Source organism: Pseudophryne corroboree, chromosome 1 (assembly GCF_028390025.1).
Source record: "Pseudophryne corroboree isolate aPseCor3 chromosome 1, aPseCor3.hap2, whole genome shotgun sequence".
Taxonomy (NCBI): domain Eukaryota; kingdom Metazoa; phylum Chordata; class Amphibia; order Anura; family Myobatrachidae; genus Pseudophryne; species Pseudophryne corroboree.
Window position 1 is genome coordinate 820,302,755 of NC_086444.1, and position 14,818 is coordinate 820,317,572.

Consider the following 14,818-nt stretch of genomic DNA (forward strand, 5'->3'; position numbering starts at 1 on the left):
AGAGCTTGACAAGTGCAGCGCAGGTCCGGATTAAGCCTTCGGGGGGCCCGGGGCACTAAGACAGGGGGTCTGCTCTCACTCCTTTCACGCCTTTGGCCCTCCTCCTGTTGTTAGCGTTGCCCCCACTCATCATCCAGCCGATGTCTATATGCATTTCTGGATCATATGATCAGTGCCGTAACTACGTGTGTGCCAGATGTGCCCTGGCACACAGCGCAGTTGCCCTGAGGGCGCAACGGCCAGCGGCTTGTAATGAGTCAAATTGACTCATTACAAGCCACCTGTTCTGTGCTGTGTGCGCCCGTGCACCGCGCTGGAGGAGAGCAGCAGCGCCAAAGGCAGGGGAGGAGGAGGAGGGAGGGGGACTGGAGCTGCAGCAGCGCTATGTAATTGGTAGTAGCGCCGCTGCAGCAGTCCCCTCTCCTTCCGCATTGGCTTCCCGGGGCTGCTGTGAATGCAGGGATGCACGTCCCTCATCCCAGCATTCACAGCGGCGGCGGGCAGCCAATGCGGAAGGAGAGGGGACTGCTGCAGCGGCGCCACCACCAATTACACTGCGCTGCTGCAGCTTCAGTCCCCCTCCCTCCTCCTCCTTCCACCCTGCCCGGGATCTGCCAGCACCAAGGAGCCTGACTGCCAGCGGAGAGAGATGGTAAGCATCTACCTATTTATCTCTCTATCTATTCTGTCTGCCACAATGTGTAAAAAGGGGGAGTGGCTGCCGTAATGTGTAAAAAGGGGGAAGCTGTCTGCCGTAATGTGTAAAAACGGGGACGCTGTCTGCCGTAATGTGTAAAAAGGGGGACGCTGTCTGCCGTAATGTGTAAAAGGGGGGACGTTGTCTGCCGTAATATATGTAAAAAGGGGGACGCTGTCTGCTGTAATGTGTAAAAAGGGGACGCTGTCTGCCGTAATGTGTAAAAAGGGGGATGCTGTCTGCCATAATGTGTAAAAAGGGGGACGCTGTCTACCGTTATGTGTAAAAAGGGGGACGCTGTCTACCGTTATGTGTAAAAAGGGGACACTGTCTGCCGTAATGTGTAAAAAAGGGGACTGTCTGCCGTAATGTGTAAAAAGGAGGACTGTCTGCCGTAATGTGTAAAAGGGGCTCTACCTGGTGTAGTGGCGCTACTGTGCAGCGTAATTTTAATAATGGAGACTACAGTGCACCGTAGTATGAATTGGTATTATTTTGTGGCCACGCCCCTTCCCCCACGAAGCCACACCCCTATATATTTTTTGCGCGCCTACGGCGCGCACTACCCTTATCTTGCATAGGGGTGGGGGGCGCCAATGCCGTTTCTTGCACACAGCGCTAAAATTACAGCACTGCATATGATGACCTGACACAAATCACACTGGGGGTCATTCTGACCTGATCGGTGCTGTGCATTTTCGCACAGCAGCCGATCAGGTAGGAACTGTGCATGCGGCCAGACGGCCGTCGGACCGCTACGATCGCCTCTGCCTGATTGACAAGCAGAGGCGGTCGCTGGGGGGGGGGCGTAACAGCAGCGTTTGTCCGCCGTTTCATGGGCGCGGTACAGCCAACGCAGGCGTGGCTGGACCATGTGGGGGGCGACGAGTACACACGCAGCCGCTGCGGGCCGGGGAGCGACGAGTAGCTCCCGGCCAGCACGGCTAAAGCTGCGCTGGCCGGGAGCTACTCCTAAAGTGCAAAAGCATCGCCGCTGGGCGGGGGGGGGGGGGGGGGGGGGGGCGGCAGTGACATGCGGGGCGGGATAACCCTGTGCTGGGCGTCCCCCCGCATGTCTATGATCACGATCATAAGCACAACTACGGTCAACTCGGAATGACCCCTATTGTCTTGTCAGGTTTTCCACCTGACTGGAGAAAGTTCGATTTAATAAGGTTTATACGCTGTATGAGGAGTCCAAATACAGTACAATGGGCCAGAGTCAGAGATATACACAGATCTGATGGTTTGTATATATAACTCATGTTTTCAAGTCTGCGTATGTGCAACATCTGTACTGTGCATGTGCAGATCTGTGTCTGCGGCGATGGTCAGTGCCCCTTAAACCACTGCAGGACTGATATGCTGCACATGCCACATTCCAGAAAACGGGGGTCTAGTGCCTCCTGTCAATTTAACATATTTAAGCACAGCCGTTGTGTACAAAGATGATGAAACTATGCTACTGCATCTGTCTCTGAATCAGCCCCAGTTAAGACAATCTGTTAAACTGACTCTACTGGCCAACCAGGATCTCACAGTATTTGGGCAACTTATTGACAATTTCCCTGATTACGATCATGATTTGCAGTCACTTTCTCCAATACACAAATAATAATTTTCTCTAACAAGATAATAGACCTTATATCAGCAAAGTGCATTCTGCGTGCGCTGATTTATTGCTCCTTTGTCTGTTCACACCGGAATTGTGGCTGTAACACAGTGCACCATCACTGATGCAAACTGAGCTGGCAGCTAATGCTTTATCAAAATGTGAATTATTATGGTGTATTAGGGAGAGAGCACTGTGTTTACTGGGGCATATGGGTAGGCTTGGAGAGCTGCATGGCAGCATGAGGTAACTTTATACAAAGACAATGGGGCTAATTCAGACCTGATCGCTGCTGATCTGATCAGGTCTGAGCTGCGCATGCACCGGCACCGCAGTGCGCTGGCGCATGCCAGACAGCCGACGGCTGTCTTAGCCTTGCGATCACCTCTGCCTGATTGACAGGCAGAGGCGGTCGCTGGGCGGGCCAGCGACGTTTGGCCGCCATTTAGGGGGCGCGGTCCGGGCAATGCAGGCGTGCCCGGACCTTTGGGGGGGCGGGCCGCGGCGGTTGCGTGAGGTCACATGCAGATGCTGCAACCGGGGCAGTGACAAGTAGCTACCAGTAGCACACAGGAGCTGCGCTGCTAGGGAGCCACTCTTCCAGTACAAAAGCATCGCCGCTGTGCAATGCTTTTGTACTTGTGCGGGGAAGTCGGGCCTGACATACGGGGCGGACTAGCCCTGTGCTGGGCGTCCCCCCGCATGTCTGAAGACTGATCGTAGATGTGCTAAATTTAGCACATCTATGATCAGGTCTGAATTAGGCCCAATGACAGAGCCCAGAGGCTTGGCATCAGAACCCAGCACAATATATCAAAAATGTACTTAAATCACGTGGACAGTGAAAGTGGAGAGTGCAGCTAGGATTCCATATAGAGGAGTGGCCACCTGTCACTCCCACAATGATATGTTAAATAAGAAAAAAAATAGAAAAACGTATATGCAACACACCAGCGTACACCCCATTAACATGTTCACTTGACAAACACCCAGGATCCTGGGGGTGATTCAGACCTGATCGCTGGGCTGCTAAATTTGTTGTGCTGCGTTCAGATAGTCGCCGCCAAAGGGGAATGTATATTTGCTGTGCAAGTGTGTGATCGCATGTGTACGCCGAGCTGCAAAAACCCTCCTTCAGCGACAGCTGCACATCCGTTTGCACCTCACTCACCACTGAATGATTTTCCAGTGTGTGCGCAGCTCAGAACTTACTCCTACAGTGCGATGAGAACAGGCTGATCGGGGCCGTTTACAGGAAGTGTCAGGGAAAACAGAGGCATTCCCAAGTGTTTTCAGGGAGTGAATGGGATTCACTCCCTGAAAACACTTGGGAATGCCTCTGTTTTCCCTGACACTTCCTGTAAACGGTCAGTTACCACCCACAAACAGCCTCTTCAGGTCAATCACCTTGTGAATGCCCGTGCGATCGAAATTTTCGAACCAGCCTGTCGCTGTCCGGCGGTGTCTGTTGTTGTTTGCTGACGCTCCTGCGCATTACAGTGCATACGCATGTGCAGTCTATTGCTGATCTCGCGTTGTGCGAAAACACACAGCAGCGATCAGATCTGAATCACCCCCTGGTCAGGATCTAGGCGGTTGGGATCCTGGCTGTCAAAAGGCCGACAATGATCAGAATGCTGCCACTGGCATCTCGAATAGGATCACAATGCTGGTGCCGGCATCCCGACAGCTGGGATCCCGATCGACTGCCTGCTGGGATGTCTCAGAGGTAAGTCACGTGGGGGACGGAGGTTTGGATTAGGCTATGGGAAAGTGGGGGTTAGGTTTAGGCTGTGTGAGGGAGGGTTAGGCACCCCTGGGGAGGGTTAGGGTTAGGCCGCGGTGGTAGTAGGGTAAGGTTTATACTGCAGGGAAGGGGGTTAGGATTAAGCACCACCAGAGAGGGTTAGGCTGCAGTAAGGAAGGGTTAGAGGATAAGCGGGTGAGATTTAGCTTGCTTCCCAACCCCAGTCAGTATTCTAAACAGTGGGATGCCACCTGCCGGCATCCCTAAACACCCAGGTGAACAACAGATAAAGATCTGAAACGTAATAATCACTGTTGAAAAGTCCTTTTTGTAATATGCAGTCCAATATGTAAAATCCCTTCTAAAATCTCACCCAGCACTAGAAACTGGTCACATGAAGCTACATGCACTCAACCAGCCGATAACTCTTTCTCTCCCTTGGCTGCGCTCCGGTGGGAGTCTCCTGCACTCTGCTCCATTGAAGCTCAGCAGGGACACACAGAAAACATTGCTCTGCATACTACTGAACCTCTGCTCTGAATGTACCTGAACTTTCTTCAGCCATGCTGTTCTGCTAGCAGTTTTTGAGCAGGGCGACGAGTGGGGGCGGTACGGATACTGTAAGCCGCTGCAGTTCCTCTCCAAGCTCTGGTGCTGCTTGTGTAATCTCCAGCCTCCCCCATCAGCCTGTCAGCAGCATCTCTCCCAGCAGCAGTGCGCCGGCCGGGGGTACTACAGCAGTTATGAGCCGGAGCCAGAGAAACATGACCCTGAGAGCCGCCACCGCCGCACTTTCCGCTGCCTGTGATACAGTGTGACAGGCGCAGCGGCAACTGGCAGCAACAGCAGCAGGGTTGCAGAGCAGGAAGAGCGCCTCCACAACCTGGCACCTCCCAGAATTGATTACCCTTGCTGAACAGGTTGCGCCGGCTCTGCATATACAGTATACAGCCTGCACCCCCAAACAAGGAGATCCAACATGTACTTTCTGTTTCCTGCACAAGCAATAAATCTATTAAGGGAACATTGACTCTTAGATGCTGTTCAGTTCTGTGGAACCACAGATCCCAGCCAGCCCTGCGACTATTGTGCCGATAAAGGCGCATCATTTCTAGAAACAAGAAGTTTTTACAGAATCTGCAATATTCCACCCATTTGTCAAAGGAACTATTGTCTGACACTACTTCACCTTAATATCAAGTACTGTAAAAGACTGAAATATTGTGAATACCTTTGTCATCCATATTCATTCTCATATCAACCAAATCTAAATTGCGAGGAAGGATGAAGAATAGTGTTGAAAAGGAAGTAAGTCCTGGCATTATAGTACTCCCTTCCTTTAGGGTGTTACATGTCTCCAGACTGCTTCTTCTGGAAACATCTGATTGAAAATGGGGTGCTACTGCTGCAATCCAATCAGCAGCATATCAATGACCATAAACCAACATTAACCCAAGTAAGGAAATTGAACCTACTCCACAAACCCTAGGGCTAATATAGAGCCTGAGTCCAAGGCATAATCCTTACACAAGCTCTATGACCTTCCAGGGTGTTAACAAAGCTCTGCTGTTGCCTCTCAAAATAATGGCTAGCCTTGGATTTCAAGGAAGGCTCCATGTTGTGCTTGTGTCTCCTAGTCTGGGTTTCTCCATTCAGATCCCCTGCTACAAATGTTTGCATTTTTGCAGGCATACAAAAGGAGTCTTATTGCACCGAAACAGATGTCTGCGCATCATACAGTATAAGACTCCAAAAGTAATTGCTGCTGGTAATATCCATACGTAAACATACTTGCCAGTGTGAGCTTTCATTGCACTTGGCTCACTTTTGTATATAGATGGTCTATGTTTTTGGTCAAGAGATCACAAAATATTTAACTGCTAGCTCCTATTACCACATATATGGACAGATACTGAGAATATTGCAGATCCACATTGCTGATGTTTTCAATCTATTTTGTTGCCGTCATCTCTCTTCTGACCCTCTGTTTGTCAGGCTGTATTGCTCCCTTTGGTTTGATACTGTGGTGGTCATTCCGAGTTGTTCGCTCGCTAGCTGTTTTTGCAGCCGTGCAAATGCTATGCCGCCTCCCACTGGGAGTGTATTTTAGCCTAGTAGAAGTGCGAACGAAAGGATCACAGAGCGGATACAAAGTTTTTTTGTGCAGTTTCAGAGTAGCTCAATACCTACTCAGCGCTTGCGATGACTTCAGACTGTTCAGTTCCTGTTTTGACGTCACAAACACGCCCTGCGTTCGCCCAGCCACGCCTGTGTTTTTCCTGGCACGCCTGCGTTTTTTCTAACACTCCCTGAAAACGGTCAGTTGCCACCCAGAAATGCCCACTTCATGTCAATCACTCTGCGGCCAGCAATGCAACTGAAAAGCTTCGCTAGACCTTGTGTGAAACTACATCGTTCTTTGTAATAGTACATCGCGCGTGCGCATTGCGCCGCATGCGCAGAAGTGCCATTTCTTTGCCTCATCGAAAGAATGCAGCTAGCAATCAACTCAGAATGACCACCTGTGTGCTGTAATATTTTATTAAATTGGGCCAAATTCACAGAAGTGAATTTAGATCATAGGAATATTTATAATGTGGTTATTTTTTACTTAAGTCCTTATTTACAAATGCCTAAAGTGATTTTTAAGATTGCTACTGTGAAAATTTAAAAGTGATCTTAAAACTGGGATTAAACTTCATAAGCTTTGTGAATAGAGTAAATAAGATGATCTTGAGAATGTAATATTCATATAGTTATTAATACTGTACTAGACTTATTTACTCTGTGTTACTATCTACAAATTCCATAAAATGATTAGCAGTAAATCTGATTCAGGTTTAGATTTGGGTGGGATATATTGTTTCTGTGCAGGGTAAATACTGGCTGCTTAATTTCTACACTGCAATTTAGATTTCAGTTTGAATAAACCCCACACAAATCTAATTCTCTCTGCACATGTTACATCTCCCCCACCTGAAGTGCAACATGGTTTTGCCCAATTTCTAACTTTCTTGGTTTGGTAAAAAAAAAACTGAATAAGGCCCATAATTTAATAGTGCACATCCCACTTTGCACATAGCATTGCAGTCTTACAACATGTGATTAGGTTAGAGGAGATTTCGCACAATGGGGGTTATTCCGAGTTGATCGCTCGCTAGCTATTTTTTGCAGCGCTGCAATCAGATAGTCGCCGCCTATGGGTACTCCGGTTTCCTCCCGCAATCCAAAAATATAGTGGTAGATTAATTGGCTCCCAACAAAAGTTAACCCTAGCGGGAATGTATGTGTGTGTACATGTGATAGGGAATATAGATTGTAAGCTCCACTGGGGCAAGGATTGATGTGAATGGCCAAATATTCTCTGTAGAGCGCTGCAGAATATGTGTGCTGTGCTCTATATAAATAACTGGTAATAAATTGCAGTGTAAAAATAAAGCAGCCAGTATTTACCATGCACAAAAACAATATAACCCACCCAAATGTAAATCTCTCTGTAAATGTCACATTCTGCCCATTAGTGTGCTGTTTGGTTTGCTAACAAACCTGAATAACCCCCTAAGCCTTTTAGGGGGTACAAGGTACTTAAGATGTAGCGGTGTCTAAAATGAAACGCATAGTGACATTATTGACAAGGACAATTCTTTTGTAAACAATTAAGCCAGAGATAATAAATAAGTATCCAGACCTTGTTTTGAGAACTGAAATTTACTCAGGTGAATCAAATAAATATTTTAGTATTATAATTGTATTGTTATAGTGTCAATATATTCTGCAGTGGTGTGCTCCAGGGAAGCTTACAGTCTAGGTTCTCTGCCACAAGTACACAAATGATTGGAGTCACCTTTTAGCAAATTCATCCAAGAATCTTGACCCGGTCCTGGGGCATAGATATGAGCTGCGGGTTAATGTAATACTGTTAAAAAAAATAAAATTGTTTACCGCTGCTTGTCTCACTGTCCGTTTAGGCTTTCTGGCCATGTACTTAGTATACCATAATGCAATTCATCTGTATTTTCTTGACTATTACTCCTTTTACCTGTACCTCTCTGAGACTCTCTTTCTACTGTACTGCATCTTGTTTGTACCTACATGATACCAACCAGAGAAGTAACTTAAATGTCTGGGCCACGTAGCAAAATTTGGCACTGTCAGCTCCTCCCCCAGTCAGTATCCAATAGGCCAGAATAGAATACCAACCATGTATCTGGCACATTACTCTAAGTACAATATTATGACACTGATTATCAGGAGCAAAGCAAGAAAAGCCAGTAACTGCACCTGGGCAAACTATGGTGCAGTGCAAGGTGGGCAGATACATCTATTATTAATGCATGCACGGTCAAGCCTCTTACACTGTAATAAAGATGCGAGTTTGAACACGCCCCTCTTAAATCTAAATCTCTCTGTACATTTTAAATCTGCCTCAGCTACTAAGCAGCAATGTGTTACCCAGGTGCACAGTGTTTTAGTTTTTTTGCTTTGCTCCCAACCCTAAATCAGCCCCTACTATATATCCTCATTATTATTATACAAATAATTTAAATGACACATTATGAAGCCATATGAAGTTAGTATTATACATTATTCCCACTGGCAAAGGCAGAGGTGCTGCTGAAACCCATAGCAATTGATTGTGGCCATCCCCCTGATGCTGTCCCTCATCCAGCAGTAGCCATACTCCTGGTGAGTGTGGAGTGGGGAGATGATGTAAGTAGTGAAGAGAGTGGAGAAGTGAACCAGTGGAGAAGTTTCCCATGGCAACCAATCAGCATTGAAGTAACATTTATAATTTGCATACTATAAAATTATACAGAGCAGCTGATTGGTTGCCATGGGCAACTTCTCCACTGGCTCACTTCTTCACTCTTTTCACTGCTTAGTGCATCTCCCCCTAAGATGTCATCTTTTCTGAAGTACTTTCAGGTGTATTTTGAACATTATTCAATGATTTGGGTGTATATGGCCTTGGTCAGTCAACGCTATTTTCTTTCTTTGCAGCTCAGTATTTTGCAAGCATCATGGTGATTGTGGGGCTCTCTGTGGTGGTGACAGTGCTGGTGCTGCAGTTTCACCATCATGACCCGCAAGCAGGAAAAATGCCTAAGTGGGTAAGTGCCAATGCTGGATTACACTTCCCAGAAAGTAAGATGCCCATACACAGACCCATTACATTATTGCCAATACATTCTAACTGCAAACACCATACAACTGAAAAATACACACATTATAGCTATCACTTCAAGGAATGGGTGGATCTAGATTAAAATCCATTTGCAGCAGGGCCATCTTTTCGTATGAACTCAGTAGGCAGTTGCTGAAGGGATACAGGAGTATAAGAGTACTAGTGTGATAGCTGAGGGTCCCTTTTTTTCCCCAGGGTACTAGATTTTTTTAAATCGGCCCTGGGGAACCGGAGATATCCGATTTCAAAGCAGTGGTCCCCATCCAAGCCTGTTAATTGCAATTCCCAGCCAGATATCTCGGGTTCTGTCTCACTTTAGAGTTTTTCTGAGGGTATACTCCAAAAGCTGGGACTCTCCCCTTTCAGTGGGCATTGGCAGTTTGTCTCTACTATGCCCAGAACCAGAGATATCAGCCTTCCAGCAGCTGGTCCCTGCTCCAGCTCCACACGCCTGGTATGCAGTTTTATAATTTCGTTGGTGGATTTCTCTGGCTCCTGAACTCTGATCCCCAAGTTCCCAGAACCTCCTGAAAGGTGAGACTCTCTAGTTTTATATCCTATTGAAAGCTAAGAAATCTATTTCCAGGAACTGGAAATATCTGCAGTCAAGCAGCCTGCCCTCCTAACGGAAAATGATGAATATTAAGCCCACTCCACTATCCACTCCTCCCTTACGTATTAAACATATTAAACACCCCCTACCACCCTGGAACTCATGTACCGGTGTCCCTTCATTCAGCCCAATGCCCCATCTACAGTTTAGTGTTCTCCCTCCCGCCCCATCTGTGTAGTAAAGGAGTAATTAGCAGAAATTACTGCTCCAGGTCCTACATGCAGAGCAGAAGATAGAACACCTCCTATTGCCCGTGGGAAATATCAAAGCTGCCGCTGATAGCACACCCCACTCTTACCACTAGGGGGTGGGTAGGGGTCCAGTGCATTGCTTTACCCAGGGGCCTATTCTGCTGTTATGACAGCCCTGATTTGCAATAAATGTTTCAATATAATAAAGTTAATAGCCCCCTATGATTGTATTAAAAATCAATTTTATAGCAGCCTCTTTGAAATAAGTGATCTACAAATCAGAGTACAACACTGTAAATACGGTATGCGGATAAAATACTGCCGTCGGGATCTCGGCGGTTGCAATACCGATGCTGTAATCCCAACAGAGGTACTATCCCGCCGCCGGAATACCCCTGAGGTACGTGAATCTCCCTCCATCGGTGTCCACGACACCCATAGAGGGAGAATATAACCTGCAAGGGGCCTCGATGCGCTAGTCCCGTTGCCGGCATTCTGGCGCCCTCGATGCTGATGTCGGTATAGTGACATTCGGCATCCAGTACGCTGGGATCCCATACCGATCCCGTAAATACAGCTTTATACAACAGGGAGTAAGTTACTACTACTGTTACCTACAAGTAGTGATAACTATGGAATGGAGGAAGCTGGGTAGGTAAATGTATTGCACTTGAATGATGGATACAAATACGCTCATCTTATTGGTTGTCTAGAGATACAACTGACGTGATCATTTTAGATGCAGTAAAGTGATTTTAAAAAATCTTACTTGCTGTACCTTGTCTTCTGCTGGTCTATCATGTCTACCAATTACTGCAATGGCCAGGGCAGGATATTATTTAGCTTTTCTCAAACATACAGTAGCAAGTTTCTGGAAACCTCTCCCCCGTGAAGTCACAGAGGAGAAGCCTAGCCCGTCAGCTGCCAGTCTAATAAAGCCCTGCTAATGCAGGAGAGTAGATCTGCAGCCCTCTATCTCACCTGCGATGGGGTACGTGGACAAATAAAGGAACCATTTTTTCATCCATCATTTTCATTCCACTATAAAGAAAAAACAATTCTTTCAGTCCAAAAGCCAATGTCAAATGCCTTTTATCACTCATTGACATTATCGTTATTGCCACTCTCCTATCTAACCTGCTGCAGGGCGGCTGTCAGATGTGCCAGTGATTCTCTGCTAAATTATTACTGGCTGCAGAAACAATTACATTGGGAAGTATAAATTCTATTTCCCATGTGTTGCTCTCTTACTGCTGAGCTAAGATGCTCTGACTGTAGAGGCTGCCAGTAGTGAGGGTAAGGAACTCCTGCCGTAAGGCATTGTTATTCTTTCACATCTTCTCTGACCGCCTGGCATTGGGTGGGCGGATAAGACATACTGTTCAATGGAACATAAAGCAGGTAAGAAGCACATGCTTCAATCTTAATGCAGCACATCTCATAAGCTCCGTCATGAGGCATAACAAGTAATAAAAAGTGAGTGGGTACCTAATAATCCTCGGATGATATATAAGGCTACCTCTTGTCTGAAAAGAAATATCCACTTTTTTATTTTCACTCTGAATGGCTTGACTTCAAGGAAAAAACGTGTGGAGGGAACAGATATGATGCCCATCTATTCTTGGTCTCCTTGGAAATAAGGCACACATGGCTCGAACCTGTAGGCAGATACAGTGTAAGGCAACGTCAGTCATTATAACTATATCTACGTGACATTAAAGGAATACTGCACCCAGCAATTTTCAGCTGCACACCCCCTGTGCACTAGCCGGTTCCTTACCGCTTTACAGCCATCCACAATCACTAAGCATTAAGTAAGTAGCAGTTCTGTCAGCTATGCCAGGGTGAAGATTACCTACAGTATATGGAAATCAAAGAAATATACAGTTGGCCAAAGTTCTTTTTTCATTTCCAATTGTGCAACTCTTTTACACTTTAGATACAAGGATACCCTCCAACTGTACTTTTTTGGCAGGAACAGTAATTTTTTTTTTTTTTGTACCGATTTTTTGCTCTCCAAACTTCCATTGAAAGTATAGGAAAAGGGGTGTGGCCACGCCCCTTTACCCGTGGCCACGCCCCTTTTAGAATTAGTATTTTAATGTGTAAATTGTTGGAGGGTATGTACAAGTATAGTTAATGTTGGGCGTAATATAACATTTCCTTTTCATCCACCTGCACTACAAACAAGTTGTATCATTGAGTGATATGGGATCCCAAAATGTGCACACAGCAAGCCAACAATGTTTAATTCCTGTTAAAGAGTGTCACCACACCCAATGGAAAAGACACTAATTAGGAAAGTGGGAATTAACACCTGTATGGGCACTGAGTAGAAGAATATAAGCAAAAAATAAAGTTAGGGGTCAATATACATTCCTTATAAAAATAGGATTTTGGTGCTTACTAGATAAATCCTTTTATTTGAATCCATAGGAGGCACTGGAGTACTCTTGGGGATATGGACGGCTTTAGCAAAACAGGCACTGAATATTTAAATTTAGTAACTCTCCTCCTCTCCATACTCCCAGAATACCTCAGTGTTTTTTCGGTGCTCACAGGAGTGACAAGCATTCCTTATAAAATGGTGGTTGTCTCCTTGTGTCAAAGACGTGCGGTGGGGTAAATGGCACAGGAGGCACTGGCTAGTACCAGAGCCAGATTTAAACATAATATATGAGCCTGAGGGTGCATGTGGGCATTATACAGCAGTACAGCAGTATATACTGCTGGAAATTTGGTGAGTTTTGATTAGAGAAGTGCGGAAAAGATAGGCACTGTCTCACTTACCATAGACTTTTTACTCCAGAGTTTTGACTATAAAAATGATTAGAATAATACAAAGAAGAGATTTCTAACATATTCTTTGTATTTTTCATATACTTCATATAGTTAAACCTCTGGTGCACATGTTAGTATGACAGGAAAGGCTCTGCCTCACCCCACCGCAAGTCACTGCTTTGTGTATTCCCATTCCTTGTAGATGGTTCAAATATTTAATTTACTTCAGAAGATATGAAAAAATAAATGAAACCAACAATGTGTAGTAAAGTTATGCATTCATCCAATGATAATAGTCTCAAAAGTGGGGGATTTCATATGAATATAAATTGTAGCACAGATGTTGAAGAAAGAGGCATGTCTATACATGTTTCTTTGGTCTTCTGTTAATATGAGAAGCCTTCACCATGTAACACAAAGGGAGCTATGTACCCCACTCACTTTAAACATAAGAGGAGAAATGCCTATAAAGTGACTCTTTTGTTTCAGGTGCGAATTATCTTGCTGAACTGGTGCGCATGGTTTTTAAGGATGAGAAAACCTGGGGAAAAGAAAAGACCTATTCCCTGTAAGTATATATACCCCAACCATCACTCAAGTATTAGCAGCATTGAAATGAACATTGTACCAGGACACCAATCCACCAATGGCAACACCCTATACTGTGGCTACCACACTCTGGAAAGTCCTTGCTATCCACCTAACAGTGATTCGGGAGTTATGTGCGGACGAGTAACGTGTCCTTCTCTGGAAGACAGTGATCTCGTCCAGAAGAAATGCACAAGAGAGTGCATGCCAGAAATTGCCAAGATCTTGGAGGAAGTGCAGTACATAGCCCGGCGCTTCAGGGATCAGGATGAAGGAGAAGAGATCTGCAGTGAATGGAAGTTTGCTGCTGCAGTCATTGACCGCTTGTGTCTTGTCGCGTTTTCACTGTTTGCCATTATCTGTACAATCACTATCTTGATGTCAGCACCGAACTTTGTAGAAGCAGTTTCCAAGGACTTCACATAAGGGAAAAGGCAATCCCTTGTGCTATTAGGGAAAAAAAGTCATTTTAATGAATTTAAATGTTATTTCTTGTTATGTCTTCTAACTGTATTACAATGGATAATAACTGTGTGTTGATGACAAAAACCTGGAGAAACTTCCATCTAAAGAAAATGACTTCAAAAGTTGTCTAAAACATATAGCAAATATTTGTACATGGTTTACTATGGTTGGTATTAGCAGTTAGCAAAGTTACTGTTTGGCAATTCATAGCAATATGGTTGGTTTAGAGGAAACTGAATAAATGTAAAGATCCACTAAGAAAAAGTTTGTTTTGAATTAACCAATAAGAATGTAGAGGATGTTCCATGGTTGTGAACCGTAAGCTTACAGGCCCTGTGCCGCGTGTTTATTCCTGCTCTCAGCAGCCGGGTTCTTCCTACTCTTTGTCTCACGTCTGCAGCAACTTTGTCGCCCTCGTCTGTACTTGTTCTCCTTTTGTGTGTACTTGTATTTTGTATGTTTTGTAACTGTCCAGCACTGTGGAGTTCTGTGGCTCCATGCAAATAAAACAATACTGATGATGATGATTGCCAAATCACAACAGTTTCACAGTGCATTGTTTTCCATTTTACTGCAGATAGCTAATGACAGGGTACACTGCTGCCAAGGATCAGACGGGACCTCATTGTTACTAATATGGCCTTTATTTAAAAAAAAAAAGAAGCATTATTTATTGGCCCCTTGCTTGTGTGTTGATCCCAAACCAAGTAGTGTAAGGTTAGGCAGGAGGTTACTGAGGGTAAATGTGTGTACTCATCCACCTGCATAGTTCTGGGGTCATCAGTAAACAAGCACAGTGCAACATAAGTAGGCCTCAAAGTAGAGAACTATTGACCATTATGAATAACAACAGTTCAGCTATAGTATCTGCTATGAACACTGCATGGATCAAAAAGGAAATAAGCTACATTAATGCTCTGTCCAGTATGCACAGTCTTA

At 45.3% G+C, this 14,818-nt stretch overlaps 1 protein-coding gene across 2 annotated transcripts in view; it reads left to right on the forward strand.

Annotated features, from left to right (window-relative positions):
- The window catches only part of LOC134911241 (neuronal acetylcholine receptor subunit alpha-7-like), a 416,671-nt gene extending 402,251 nt beyond the window's left edge, over nucleotides 1–14,420 (forward strand). For both annotated transcript variants that reach the window (XM_063919545.1, XM_063919550.1), the window contains exons 9-10: nucleotides 9,058–9,167; nucleotides 13,316–14,420. In XM_063919545.1, coding sequence (XP_063775615.1) covers nucleotides 9,058–9,167; nucleotides 13,316–13,840 — 635 coding nt within the window. In that variant the 3' untranslated portion in view covers nucleotides 13,841–14,420. The remainder of the gene's footprint in view (nucleotides 1–9,057; nucleotides 9,168–13,315) is intronic.
- Nucleotides 14,421–14,818: the final 398 nt, after the last annotated feature.